This window comes from Rhinatrema bivittatum, chromosome 11 (assembly GCF_901001135.1).
Source record: "Rhinatrema bivittatum chromosome 11, aRhiBiv1.1, whole genome shotgun sequence".
Lineage (NCBI taxonomy): Eukaryota > Metazoa > Chordata > Amphibia > Gymnophiona > Rhinatrematidae > Rhinatrema > Rhinatrema bivittatum.
Genome location: NC_042625.1, coordinates 41,778,011 through 41,790,547, shown reverse-complemented (window position 1 = coordinate 41,790,547; position 12,537 = coordinate 41,778,011). Strand labels below are relative to the sequence as shown.

Below are 12,537 nucleotides of genomic sequence, written 5' to 3'. Positions count from 1 at the left end.
ATACCACTCCCATCGCATTGTCTGATAGTACTCTAACCACTCTTCCCCACCCAGAGGCAGAAAGGTCAGCAAACTATTCATTTGTGTGAACGATTGATTACCAACAGGCCAGTATGCCCCTCCAGAAGCCCTAGGTTGTATGAACTTGGCAAAGAGTCCTCCAGCCGGATTGGCATCCATGGTTATTACTGTCCATCTGGAATCACCAGCTCCAGCCCTTTGGATAAGTTGGGTTCTGAGGGCCACCAGCTTAGACCTCCTCTAGAAGAGGAAACCTGGCCTTGTAATGCTGAGACAGAGGGCTTCACCTTGAAAGAAGAGCTGTCATGTGAGCTCCTGCCCAGGGAACTAAATCCAAGGTCAGTATCAACCACTCCAACACTTGCAGATTAGTCCCAGTAGGGTATGGACCCCCCCCCAAAAGCTTGCAAATCTGCTTCTGAAGTTTCAACATCCTTTCTACTGTTAGAAATACTTTTCCCAGTCTCAAAACAAGCATCCAGGTACTCCAACTCCTGAGGATAAGCTTGCTCTCTGAAAAACTGATCACCCAACCTAGAACTTGCAAGAGGGAGTACTCCGACTGAGCACCAACAATCCTCCTCTATCCAACTCTGCTCATATAGCCAGTTTAGCTAAGGATGTACTATTAAACCCTTTGAAGAAGAGGAGAAATGAATGGGATGAGGGAACCAGCACCACTGGCTTTTACCATTCCCTCACTTAAAAGGACAAACTAAAGGCCACAAATCCCTGGCTTGCCCCCTTTGCAGGTCTGCCTACCCCTGGAACAAGTTGTTCACTAGATCATTTGACTGCAGGTTTGGCACCTCTACCATCTGCTAGAAATCACAAAATATATGGAGGGAGTAACAGCAGGTGGCAGTGTCTTAAGGGACTGATATAGTGAAGCTTTTTTCATCTACAGCTGCTGGTGGGAGAGAAAAACCATGCAGCTGGACTGGTCCTGTGGATAAGGAATACATATGAGAAATAACTTTGGCTTTAAGCCGTTTGATTTTATTCTATATATGTAGGGAAAAACTTGTACAAAAAATACTGCAGACAACAAAGGGTTAGGGCAGACTTACTCATGGTGGTTTAGAAAAAAAAAGGTTGGATATTCACACAAGTTAATCAAAAAGCATTCTAAATCTGCTTCAGAGGTTTGGCACTTAACCCATCTTATCTATGCCAAAACTGTGCTAATGATAGACCAATAGGCTCTTATGGTGTTATATCAATTTACAGTATGCTAACAAGTGCAAAGAGATTACACAATCTTTACTCCCACCTGAGAAACAACATTTAAACTGACACAAGAACTTCAAAGCACATTAGTTTCAGGGAACATTACATTAGTATTTCAAGATTCCAAATAAGATTGTGCATTCTTAAAAGAAAAACTTCCAATGATGTATAAAAGTTCAGGTGCTTAGATATTTGAAATACAACTTTATTATGATCTAAACGAAAAAGGAATGGGAATGATAGGAACAAACAAGATTCACCACTGAATACTGTGATGTGACTGTAGCAGTCTTAAATTAGATTTGAAACTCAAGGGAAGTAATTGCAGTCCAAAACAGCTAAATATGCAGGTCCAAAATATGAAGGAATTAATTTTTTTTAAACTGCCACATTCACTCCGAAGCCCATTCATCTCCTTCAGCATCCCAAAGATTAAGCACATGTTCTGCTCAGCTAGATAATAAAGTGGCAAACACGCTGCACCACTGACATCACAGGACAGTTGCCTATAAAACTAGACTTCTGACGCTGGGCTCCAGCTTTATTTCCTCACAGGTCATCATCTTCGTCTGGCAGTGCAGTGGTCTGAGCAATCTGAAAGGGGGAATAAAAACCTGTTACATATACAATAATTTCCTAATTAAGTTTCTTGTACTGGGAAATGGACACCAATATAAAAGTAGCAACAGATCTCAGAACCTAACACATGCATGGTGATTTCACAAATTTAATTACCTGTAAATCTTGCTCATACTGTGCTGCCAATGCTGGGTCCATAACTACCTCTGGTGGTGCAAGAGCAGGCATGGCTACAAACTCCAAATTAGGATCACCAATTAGCTTTCTGGCAAGCCAAAGGAAGGGCTTCTCAAAGTTGTAGTTACTCTTGGCTGAGATATCATAGTACTACAGAAACCAGAAAAGTCAAAATTAAAAAACCCACAACCTTACAAAGTTTATTGGCTTTATGTATCTTGAGGTATTACATTCTGTAGCACAGATCTACAAAGCTATCAAGCACCATTATATCTATGCATCCTTCACAGCAAAAAAAAAAAAAAATTATGGCAGAGATGTAAATTAGATAAAATATTTCACTGAGTGAACCATCAAGCTTAAACTAACATTTAAATATTACATAAGACTTCCCATAAGAAACAGATCCCAAACTAGGCAACTAAAGTTAAGTATTCCCATCATAGTAGATAACAAAAGTCCAGCCAATCCACTCTACACAGCAATCCCTAGCCATACTAAGAATATATGCCAGCTACCAGCATGGAAGTTTCTTCTTGTAAGATCTCTCCTTTTCCAGGCCAGTTTCTATTATCCTCATCTATACCCCATACCGGGTAGAGCAGCATAAAAGCATTTCACATCCAACTCTTCCATGTTTAACCACAAAGCTCAATATGTAAACAGCTGTCAATACTAGAATCAGTGTAAACTATATATCAACCAACCTCGTTGCCTTGTGCACAAACTCTGCAACCTACCACATAACAAGGGAACTGCTCGTTATGAGGACATATGTGCGGGTACTGACCCTGAAGCAGTCTTGTGTTCTGACTGCTCCCCTCTGGTCGGCTCCCGTGTTTTATTCTTTGTTTATTCACAACTGTTTTTTTCTTTTTTTTTATTTCTTACTAAAAATGTCCACTGCCCAATTCTCTCATCAGTTTACCCGTGTAGCAGAATTGGGCAGTGGACATTTTTAGTAAGAAATAAAAAAAGAAAAAAACAGTTGTGAATAAACAATAAAGAATAAAACACGGGAGCCGACCAGAGGGGAGCAGTCAGAACACAAGACTGCTTCAGGGTCGGTACCCGCACATATGTCCTCATAACGAGCAGTTCCCTTGTTATGTGGTAGGTTGCAGAGTCAATACTAGAATGACTGTTGGCCAATCATTAAACCTCTAAACCCTACCCCCACCTCCCAACAGCCTGCCACACATCTGAGCAAGGGCCAACTTCATTATACCAAAGTCATACAATATCCTCTCCTGAATACATCACTCATCCTCCCATATCTTACCACCAAGCCTTGGAACAATCTGAACAGCTATCCAAACCAGTTATATTGATTGAGCTTTTACACCAAGGGATCTGTGGCCTTGCTGGACCAATACCTGGTGACTTAATAGACTGTTTCTGGGAACTTGTAGCCTACTGTAGCCTGCAGAATTGCTGAGTTATGTCTCCACCTTTTTGTCCTAACTTCTCAATTCTGCCCAAGAGTGCAACCTCTCAACTATTACTACCACTATCAGTCTGTAAATGAAGATAAGGACAATCTAGTCTGCCTTTCACTCTTTATGCAGCCACAGACCCTAGTCAATATAGAACTTTTCCCCTTGCTTTTTTTTTATACTAGACTTTGCATCCCAAATTTAAAAATTTATATACCAATCACAATAAATTAACAACTTTGGGGAGGTGACAACTGACAGGTCAATACAGTAAAGTGCGGCCACGGTTACCCTGCTCCTAACCCGCTTCTTCTACCCACTTTTCGGCCGCGTTAGTCCAACCCGCAATACACTATCCCCTTTAACCTACTCTTACCGTGTCCTTAAATCACCGGGTAACCCCTTCCGCTTGCGGCATGTATATTACATGTGATCGAATTAGCTATTCCCTCCCATACAGTAACGCGCGCCCCGACTATCGCTTTTTTACCCTGCCGTTTTGCTGCGCGTTTAACCTGCTAACTTACCGCCTTCCCTTACCCCTGCATTAGAGGCAGGGGTACGGGTAGGTGGCAAACTTTCCCCCAGCCCCCGCTCACCTGCCCTGGCCGAGTCCATGGGTGCTAGTCTCTGGGGCAGCCCCAGTCCTCTCCCCTCCTCCCGAAGCAACGAAAGCGGGAAAAAAGCGAAAAAAAGTTGCAAGAGGGGAGAGAGGACAGGCAATCCTACACTTGGGATTGCTAGTCCTCTCCCCTCCTCCCGAAGCAAGGCACGAAAAGCAGCCTTGCTTCTGGAGGAGGGGAGAGAGGACTGGCAGTGTAAAGCAACGAAGCAACTTACTTTTGCAGCCCCCCTCTGGAGACCGACATCGGCGAAGACGACCGCGGCTCCCCTGCCTCCAGCTGCCCGCGAAGATGGACGCATCGCATGGGCGAAAGCAGCCCCTGTGCGTGCAATTGGGCCGCTCGTGACGTCACGTGCCAGTCTGAAGTTGGGACTTGGCTACTATGTCCTTGAAGGTCTCATCTATATACCTCTGTCTGCCTCAGCTCCTCCAGAGATCAGACTTGTTCTCTGAGCGCCAGGAGCTCTTTGCATCGCATGCACATGTACAATTTCTCATCAGCGGGTAAAAAATCATACATCTGACACTATGCAAGACATGTGAGCTATTAGTGGCTATGGAGGAGGGAAAAAAAAAAAAAAAAAAAAAAGATACAGAAGCCTTTCCCCTTTTGTTGAAAGGCATCTATTGCTTTGCTGCCTACTTCTCTGCAGCAACTGAAAAGTCCTACCTTCTTGTGAGTGAAAGCTATCAGATCTATCTGTTGTGGCTCCCATTTTTGCACTATATGAAAGTAGGCCTCTTGATTTAAATTCACTCTCCAGGATCTATTACATTCCAATAAATGCCTGAACATTAATCTGGCCTGCTGTGTGTTGAGCTGTCAAATGAAAGGTGATTCTCGGCCCAAGCGAATAAGATCTGTTCCACCCTGCTTGTTGAGACAATGCAACAGCAATTGCATATATAGAGACTGCTTTCCCCTGAAAGATTCTGAAAATGTAAACCAATCCGATCCCTCTAGTCTCTAGATTTATAGATCATTGCATCTTGCTCGAGACTGAGCATAATTCTTTATAATGAGCTCCCCAGCCAAATAGGGATCTACTGACAAGATGCCAGTATCGAGGAGGGATAAGACCACCATTTTAGAGATGCTCAAAATCTTGTTGGATAACGGAAAGCATACACTAACCCTGAAGTTGTGTATGCTATCTAGAAAGGAGTGAGATCTGAAGAGGACTCATGAGCTCCTGCCCAAAGAACTACTCCAGAGACAAAGCCAAAGTCATCGAACCTAGAAACCACAAGTAATGCCAAACAGTGCTTGCTGCTCTGAAAAGCTTTTCACCTGGAAACATCTTTAAGATTCTCTTTTGTGGTAGGTATACCATATCAGCAACTGTATCAAATACCACCCCTAGATGTCCTATAATTTGGAAAGGTTGCAAAATGACTTTTTGCAAAATTGATCACCCAATGTAACCATTGCAATAATGCAGCTACTGTTTCTGATGCTACTCCTTCAGTATATGATTTGGTCCTTATCAATCGTCCGAATAAGAATGATTTAATTCCTCTCAAACACACAGCTACTACAACCATAATTTTTGTCAAAGTTCTTGGCGCTGTTGCCAACCCAGAAGGTAGAGCAATAAATTAATGACTTCTACAGAACCAGAGAAGTTTCTGGAACTCTAGTTTCATTGGTATATAAAGTAAGCCTCTTAAATTAAGGCATGATCTCACCTTTGTGAACTGAGGTGATAACTGTGCAAAGAGATTCCATGTGGAAGTGAGGGATATATTGATTTACTTTTAGATCCAAAAAGGGTCTGAATGAACCATCCTTATTTGGAATCACAAAATAAATGGAACACATTTTGATGTTACTGTAACCAGGGCAAGCTGTCTGCAAATAAATCAACTCATCCAATGTTCAATGAACTGCAGCCACCTTGACTAGGGGCAGGTGATATTACAAAATGATCTCTTACCAATCTTAATTCTGGAGCATATCTATATTGAATTATATCCAAAACACACTGATCTGAGAAAATGTGGATCCATGCCCCAAGAAAAGCCTGTAACCTGCCCCTTATAGGCTCCCCTAGAGAATGAATCCTCTGTGCTTTGTGTACTCTAAAGCAGCGATTCTCAACCGGTGTGTTGCGACACACTAGTGTCGCCAAGCACCGGCTGGTGTGTCGCGTGCTCCCATTCTCTCCCGCTGCTCTTTCTTCCCTGCTGCCGTTGCCGCCGGGCTATCAGAACGTTCAAGCCCAATGGGAACGGCAGCGATGCTAGAAGCAGTGGCACCTGCGGCTGGCCTTTTCTTGTTCCCGCACCTGCCCCCCCCCCCGTGACCCAGAACAGGAAGTGATACGCGGAGCGCGGGAAGGAGAGACTGTGCCGCATGATAAAGTAGCAGCGGCGGCAGCAGCAGCATCGGCCCCCGAGCAATTGAAGCAGCCGGTAATTGAGAAAGGAGACAGCAGCATGAGCCTCCCGCGGCCAATGGGATTCTTCTTTCTTGGCCTGCGGGGGCTGGAGGAGGAGGCTGCTGCAGCTACCATTTCGAGGGGGGGAGGGAGAGGAGGACGTGAATGAGAGAAAAGCAGCCAGCCAGCCTGTGTGTGAGAGAATGTGTGTGTGATTGAGACAAACTGGTTAGAGAGCTGTGTGTGTATGTGAGAGACAATGAAAGTGACTGCTCAAGGAGATGACTGATGTGAGAGTGTGAGACAGTCAGGGATGTGACTGATATGTGTGTGTGAGAGAAAAAGCATGGAAGTGAGAAATCTGGGTATGTGAGAGCATGGGAGAAAGAAGCCTGGTGTTGTGGGGGTGTGTGAAAAAGCATGGGAGTGAGAAGCCTGATTATGTGAGAGAGCATGGGAGTGGGAAGCCTGTGTGTGCATGCATGAGAGACAGATTGGTACGGTGACTGTGAGAAAGACTGGTGTGTGGGAATGTGAGAAAGAATGTGATTCAGGGAATGAGAAGCCTGTGCAGTGGAGAGCAAGCATGGAAATGAGAGAGAGACTGGTGTGTGTGTATGTGTGTGTAACAGAGAAAGTGTTATGGGAATGAGAAGCCTGTGCATGTGAAGAGAGTGAGCATGGGAGTGAGAAACCTGGGTGTGTGTAGCCTGTATATCTGAAAGAGAACATGGGAATGGGAAGCCTGTGTGTATGCATGAGAGAGATCAGGTGACTGGTGTGTGTCTGAGAGAAAGAAAGTGATTATGGGAATGAGAAGCCTGTGCATGTGGAAAGAACAAGCATGGGAGTGAGAGACTGGTGAGTGTGTGTGTGTGAGAGACAGAGAAAGTGATTATGAGAGAGTGAGAAGCCCATATATGTAAGTAGAACACAGGAGTGGGAAGCCTGTGTGTATGGCATGAGAGAAACTGTTCAGGAAGGTGACTGGGGGGTGTGTCAAAGACTGTTTGGGAGATGATTGGTGTGAGACAGAAACTGGTCATGGGGGCATGACTGGTATGGTGTGTGTGTGTGTGTGTGAGAGAGACATGGGACTAAGGAAGAGGACTATGAGTACAGAGCTTAGCCTCTACTGCTGCGTGCTATGGCCTGCATGGAAGAGGAGGTAGGAGAGCTGCTGGAGGGGGTAAGTAAAGGTGGCTTTAAGTTTATTTTTCTTGATTGACTGCCATTTTAATTTAATATTATGTGATTGTCTTTTTTGAAATATTTTATTGGTGTTTGGAGAATTTTTAATAGTTTATGAGTTTTTAATTGTTGGATGTTATTCTGTTCATAGCTGTTTTGAAACATTTATTCTGCTTATTAGTATAGTTTTACAATTATTTCTGTGTGGGGATCTATAGCTGTTTGCTAGTTCTGTTTTCCTAATAAGAGGTATTGGTTTATAGGGCCTGATTTAATATTTGTAGTGTTGCCTTTTCATAGATAGGGTTGCTCCTGTTTTGAGTGTATTCCATAATACAGGTGTAACTGTGTACGGATTAGTTTATGTGCATTACTACAGATCCTGGGAGTATGTTAGGTCGGTTCTGTGTCTGTTACAGAGATGAGATATTTTACTAGCATGTAAGTGTTTTATCAGTCTTATTTGTTGTGTTCTCAAGAGGATATGCATTGGTGGTAAACTGCTGTCTTTTCATAAGTAGGGCTATTGAGCCTGGAAGTAGAAGGAGTTTGAGTTGCTGTTACTGCGATGACACCAGAACCAGAATATCTTTTTTGTAGGGTGAGTTGTATGGGGAATGTCATAATTTTGCTTTACATCCATTATTGTGGGTCATGGGGGTTCCCATGGATGCAAACTGTACTTTTACATCTAGCCCCGTGACGATCATGGGTCAGGGTGTCACGCATGTGAGAACCATCTGTCAGGTGTGTCCCGACAGAAAAAAAGTTGAGAACTACTGCTCTAAAGCATTGTTGGACCTGGCAGAATCAACCCTTGGTCTTCTTGCTCCACGAAAAGGACAGATCTACCTTCACCTCTTGAAAACCAAGGGGTCCCTTGCTTGCCTGGTCTATACCTCCTAGCCTCCATGAATTGATTATAACCCCAATAAGTTAAAAAAAAAAAACTAGGCCTGATTTTGTCTTCAGGTAATCTCTGAACTTTTGGATCACCCAGATTCTTTCAGACAATCCAGCCCCTCAGAGGGGTTTACCCTTAAAAGGTAAACAATAGTCTAGACTGACCAGGAGTCTACAGACCAATTTTAGCCACAGGAGTCATCTGGCTCCTACAGAAAGGGCTAAAGAACTAGCAGAAAATCTAACCATGTCATATACAGCATCAGATAAATAGGCCAGAGCAGACACTAGCTTTGCAGTGCTTGCTTTCTCAGATAGTTGCTGAATCCAATGAAGCAAAGTAGTGACATAGCTAGCACAGACTTCTCCCTGAAGTATAAAAGTCTGCAGAAAAAGGATGCTCTAGCTTCCTAGTCTTAGTATCCCGAAGGATTGCACTTCCTTTCATAGGAACTGTAGCCCTCCTGGCTACTTACTGCCACTATCGCATCTACTCTTGGTTGCTGAAAAAGAGTATCCAGCACCTCTGGTGGCATAGGATACAGCCTATTTAAAAAAAAAAAAAAAAACAACCTGCCTCCACATGTGCTGGATGAGAGCATAACCCCATAGGTTCAGGATTGGTAGCCCAGAAGGAAAAGGAAATTCCAATGCACATCCTGGCAGGTTAAAATCTCCCACCTTTGAGATCTGAAGATTTGTCCAATTGTTCCATCTACCAAACCAGTGTAGATGACTTGCCATCTCTATTCCAACATGACCCACAGCATCTCCTTTCCTCAAATCCTTTGCATTTCAGATTTGCTACAAGGTCATGCCCTCTGCCATTCCTTATCCCTACCTAAGGGAGTTCTAGCTCCATGTGACTCCTCACTAAAACATTTGAAAAATACTCTGCTTCCACCATTAGAACTTTTAGACCAATAGTTCCCAAACCTGCCCTCAAGTATCCTAGCCAGTCATGTTTTCAAGATATTCATAACTGAGAAATTACTTACCTGAATTTAGTTTCTTAGCATAGGCAGATGAACACAGGACCAGTGAGTTATGTGCTCTTCTGCTAGCAGTTGGGAGACAGATTTCAGAGCTGATATCACCCTAGATATACCCCTGCAGTGACCTCAGCTCCTCAGTATCCTTCTCAAAAAGCCATCGTGGATATATCTTTCCATAAAGAGCTTGATTAAACTGGTTTCAAAAACTGGAGACCGCCAGTGCACTCAAGTTAACGCCAACACCAGACTAACTGCGGGTGTCTTGAACTAGGGGTAGACAATGGCTTACCTGTATCTGTTTAGTCTCTAGGTTTGCTTTCCAGTGTCCTCCTTCTCTGGGGCAGCTGTGGGAGGGATGCAGAGTCCATCTGTCTACACTAAAGAAAACTAAATTATCAGGTAAGTAATTTCTCCATTTCCTAGCGTGTAGCCAGATGGACTCAGGACCAGTGGGATGTATAAGAGCTACTCCCTGATAGGGTGGGAGGCTGCCCATGGCCCACTTAGTAGTGCCCTTGCAAAGGCCGAGTCTTCAGGCCTGAACATCCAGGCAGTAGATCCTGGAGGTGAATAGTGAGGACCGCCACCCGACAGCAGCTTTGTTTCTGCCCAAGATACTGCCTGGACCCTAGTAGAATGAGCCTTAACCTGCAGTGGTAAAGGCTTTCCTGCCTCTATGTAGGCTGCCTTGACTACTTCCTTGATCCAGTGGGCAATGGCTGCCCGTGAGCCTGCTTCTCCTTGTTTCTTCCCACTGCGAAGAATGAACAGGCGATCCATTCTGCACACCAGTTCCGATCTTTCCAGGTATCGCACCAGAAATCTGCCGATATTTAGATGCGAAGAAGGTGGAGTCTGAGTCCTTATGTTTATCCAGAGATGGCCTGGTTCAAATGAAATTGAAACCACTTTTGGTAGGAAGGAGGGGATGGTGCACAGCTGTATGGTTCCAGGGGTGAACCTAAGGAATGGTTCCTGACAGGATAGTGCCTGTAGCTCAGATGCGACGAGCTGAACATATTTCCACCAGGAATACAGTCTTCAATGTTAAGAGGTGTAGTGACAGACCACGCATTGGTCTGAAGGAAGCCCCCGCTAGGAAGTCTAATTCCAGATTGAAGTTCCATAGGGGCACCATCCACTTAGGGGTGGCCGAAGTTGCTTAACCCCTTTTAGGAAACTGGTTATATCCGGATGAGCTGATAAGAGTGATACTGTTCATGTTTGCTTTGAAGCAGGAGAGAGAGTGGCTACTTGTACCTTGAGGGAGTTGAGTGACAACCCCTTCTTCATACTGTGCTGTAGAAACTCCAGAATCATGGAGATCTTGGCTGTCCGCAGGAGTATCTCGTGGTCCTCACACCAGGCTTTGAATGTTCTCCAGGGATGTTGAGAACTTGTGTGCAGTGTGTCAGTCACGGCCTTGAGTAACCGCGCTTCTTCAGGAGAGTTCTCTCTCGGGCCAGATCGTAAGAGAATCTAGATGGATCTTCGTGAAGAATCAGGCCCTGCTGGAGAAGGTCCCTGTGTGGAGGTAGGCACAGAGGGCTCCCTGCAAGGAGTCTTTGCATGTCTGCATACCATGGGTGTCTTGGCCAATCCAGGGCCACTAGTAGAACACCACAGGGGACTAGTTCTATCTTGCAGATGACCTTGCTCAGTAGTGGCCATGGGGGGGGGGGGGGGGGGGGGGGGGGCCATGTACAGTAAATCCTCTGGGCAGGTCTGGATGAGCGTGTCTCTTGCCTGTGGCTGAAGAACCTGGGGACTGGGGCACTGAGATAGGTGGCCAGTAGGTCCATGGCTAGGAGGCCCCAGTGATTTACTATCAGTTGGAAGGCTGTGGTAGACTGCATCCATTCCCCCGGGTCCAGGCTCTCTGCTGAGGAAGTCTGCTGAGACTGTCTTTTCCTGCGATGTGAGAGGCAGAGATCCCTTGTTGGTTTATCTCCACCCATGCCATGAGAGGATCTATCTCCAGAGACAACTGCTGGCTCCTGGTTTATCTATTGTGTTTTGTATACAGTCATTCAGTTTCGCCATCAGAACGGTTTACAGAATCATGGGATAGGTACATAAACATGGGACATGTATAAACATCTCATCTTATGTAGTGTAAGTTGTGGTTCCTCCCTGGTGGCACAGTTATAGCATTGTCGGACATTACTCTAATCGCTTTGCCTCGGAGTCTGTGGCTGAATTACAGGCCCAATAGTCTGACTGCTCAAGCTTCCAGGTGATTTATGTTCCATTCCGCCTCTTCCTTGCTCCATTGTCCCTGACAGTCAGTTCCTGACAGTGGGCTCCCCACCCATACATCCGTGGTGAGCAAGATCCAGTTTGGTGGGGATAGGCTTACTCCTCTGCTTAGGTGGTCTTCCTGTAGCCACCACTGCAGCTGAGAATGTATCTCTGCTGGTAGATTGAGGTGAATTGAATAGTCCTGGGACAGTGGGTTCCAGCATGACAGTAAGGAGTGGTCACATATGGGCCCTTGCCCACGGGACAACCTCTAGGGTTGATGCCATGAGGCAGAGGACTTTAAGATAGTCCCATAACTTAGGGCGTGCATTAGTCATAGTCATAATTGTTTTATCAGCTTCCTTCTCCTTGGGGAGGGAGGAAGACTATTCTATTTGGTGTTGAAATGGGCCCCCAGATTGAGAGGGCTGCAGACTGCTCTTGCCCATGTTCACGACCCAACCGAGCTCCTGCAGTTCTTGACTCTGGTCACCTGCCAGCTCTCTTTCGAAGACTTTGCCCTTATCAGCCAGCTGTCCAGGTAAGGATGTACCAAGATCCCTTCTTTCTTCAATGTTGCCACCACAACCACCATAGTTTTGGAGAATGTTCTGGGGTGGTTGCTAGGCTGAAGGGAAGCACATGGAACTGGTAATGGTGACCCAATATCGCAAAGCGTAGAAAACGCTGGTGATCTTGATGGACTGGAAAGTGAATGTAGGCTTTGGAGAGATCCAGGGATGTTAGAAGCTCCTGGT

At 45.1% G+C, this 12,537-nt stretch overlaps 1 protein-coding gene across 3 annotated transcripts in view; it reads right to left on the bottom strand.

The window, feature by feature from the left end:
* Positions 1-1,341: 1,341 nt before the first annotated feature.
* The window catches only part of RAN (RAN, member RAS oncogene family), a 77,750-nt gene continuing 66,554 nt past the window's right edge, over positions 1,342-12,537 (bottom strand). For all 3 annotated transcript variants that reach the window (XM_029619581.1, XM_029619583.1, XM_029619582.1), the window contains 2 exons: positions 1,987-2,157; positions 1,342-1,845 (listed from right to left, as the gene is read on the bottom strand). In XM_029619581.1, the coding sequence (XP_029475441.1) occupies positions 1,801-1,845; positions 1,987-2,157 (216 nt within the window). In that variant the 3' untranslated portion in view covers positions 1,342-1,800. The remainder of the gene's footprint in view (positions 1,846-1,986; positions 2,158-12,537) is intronic.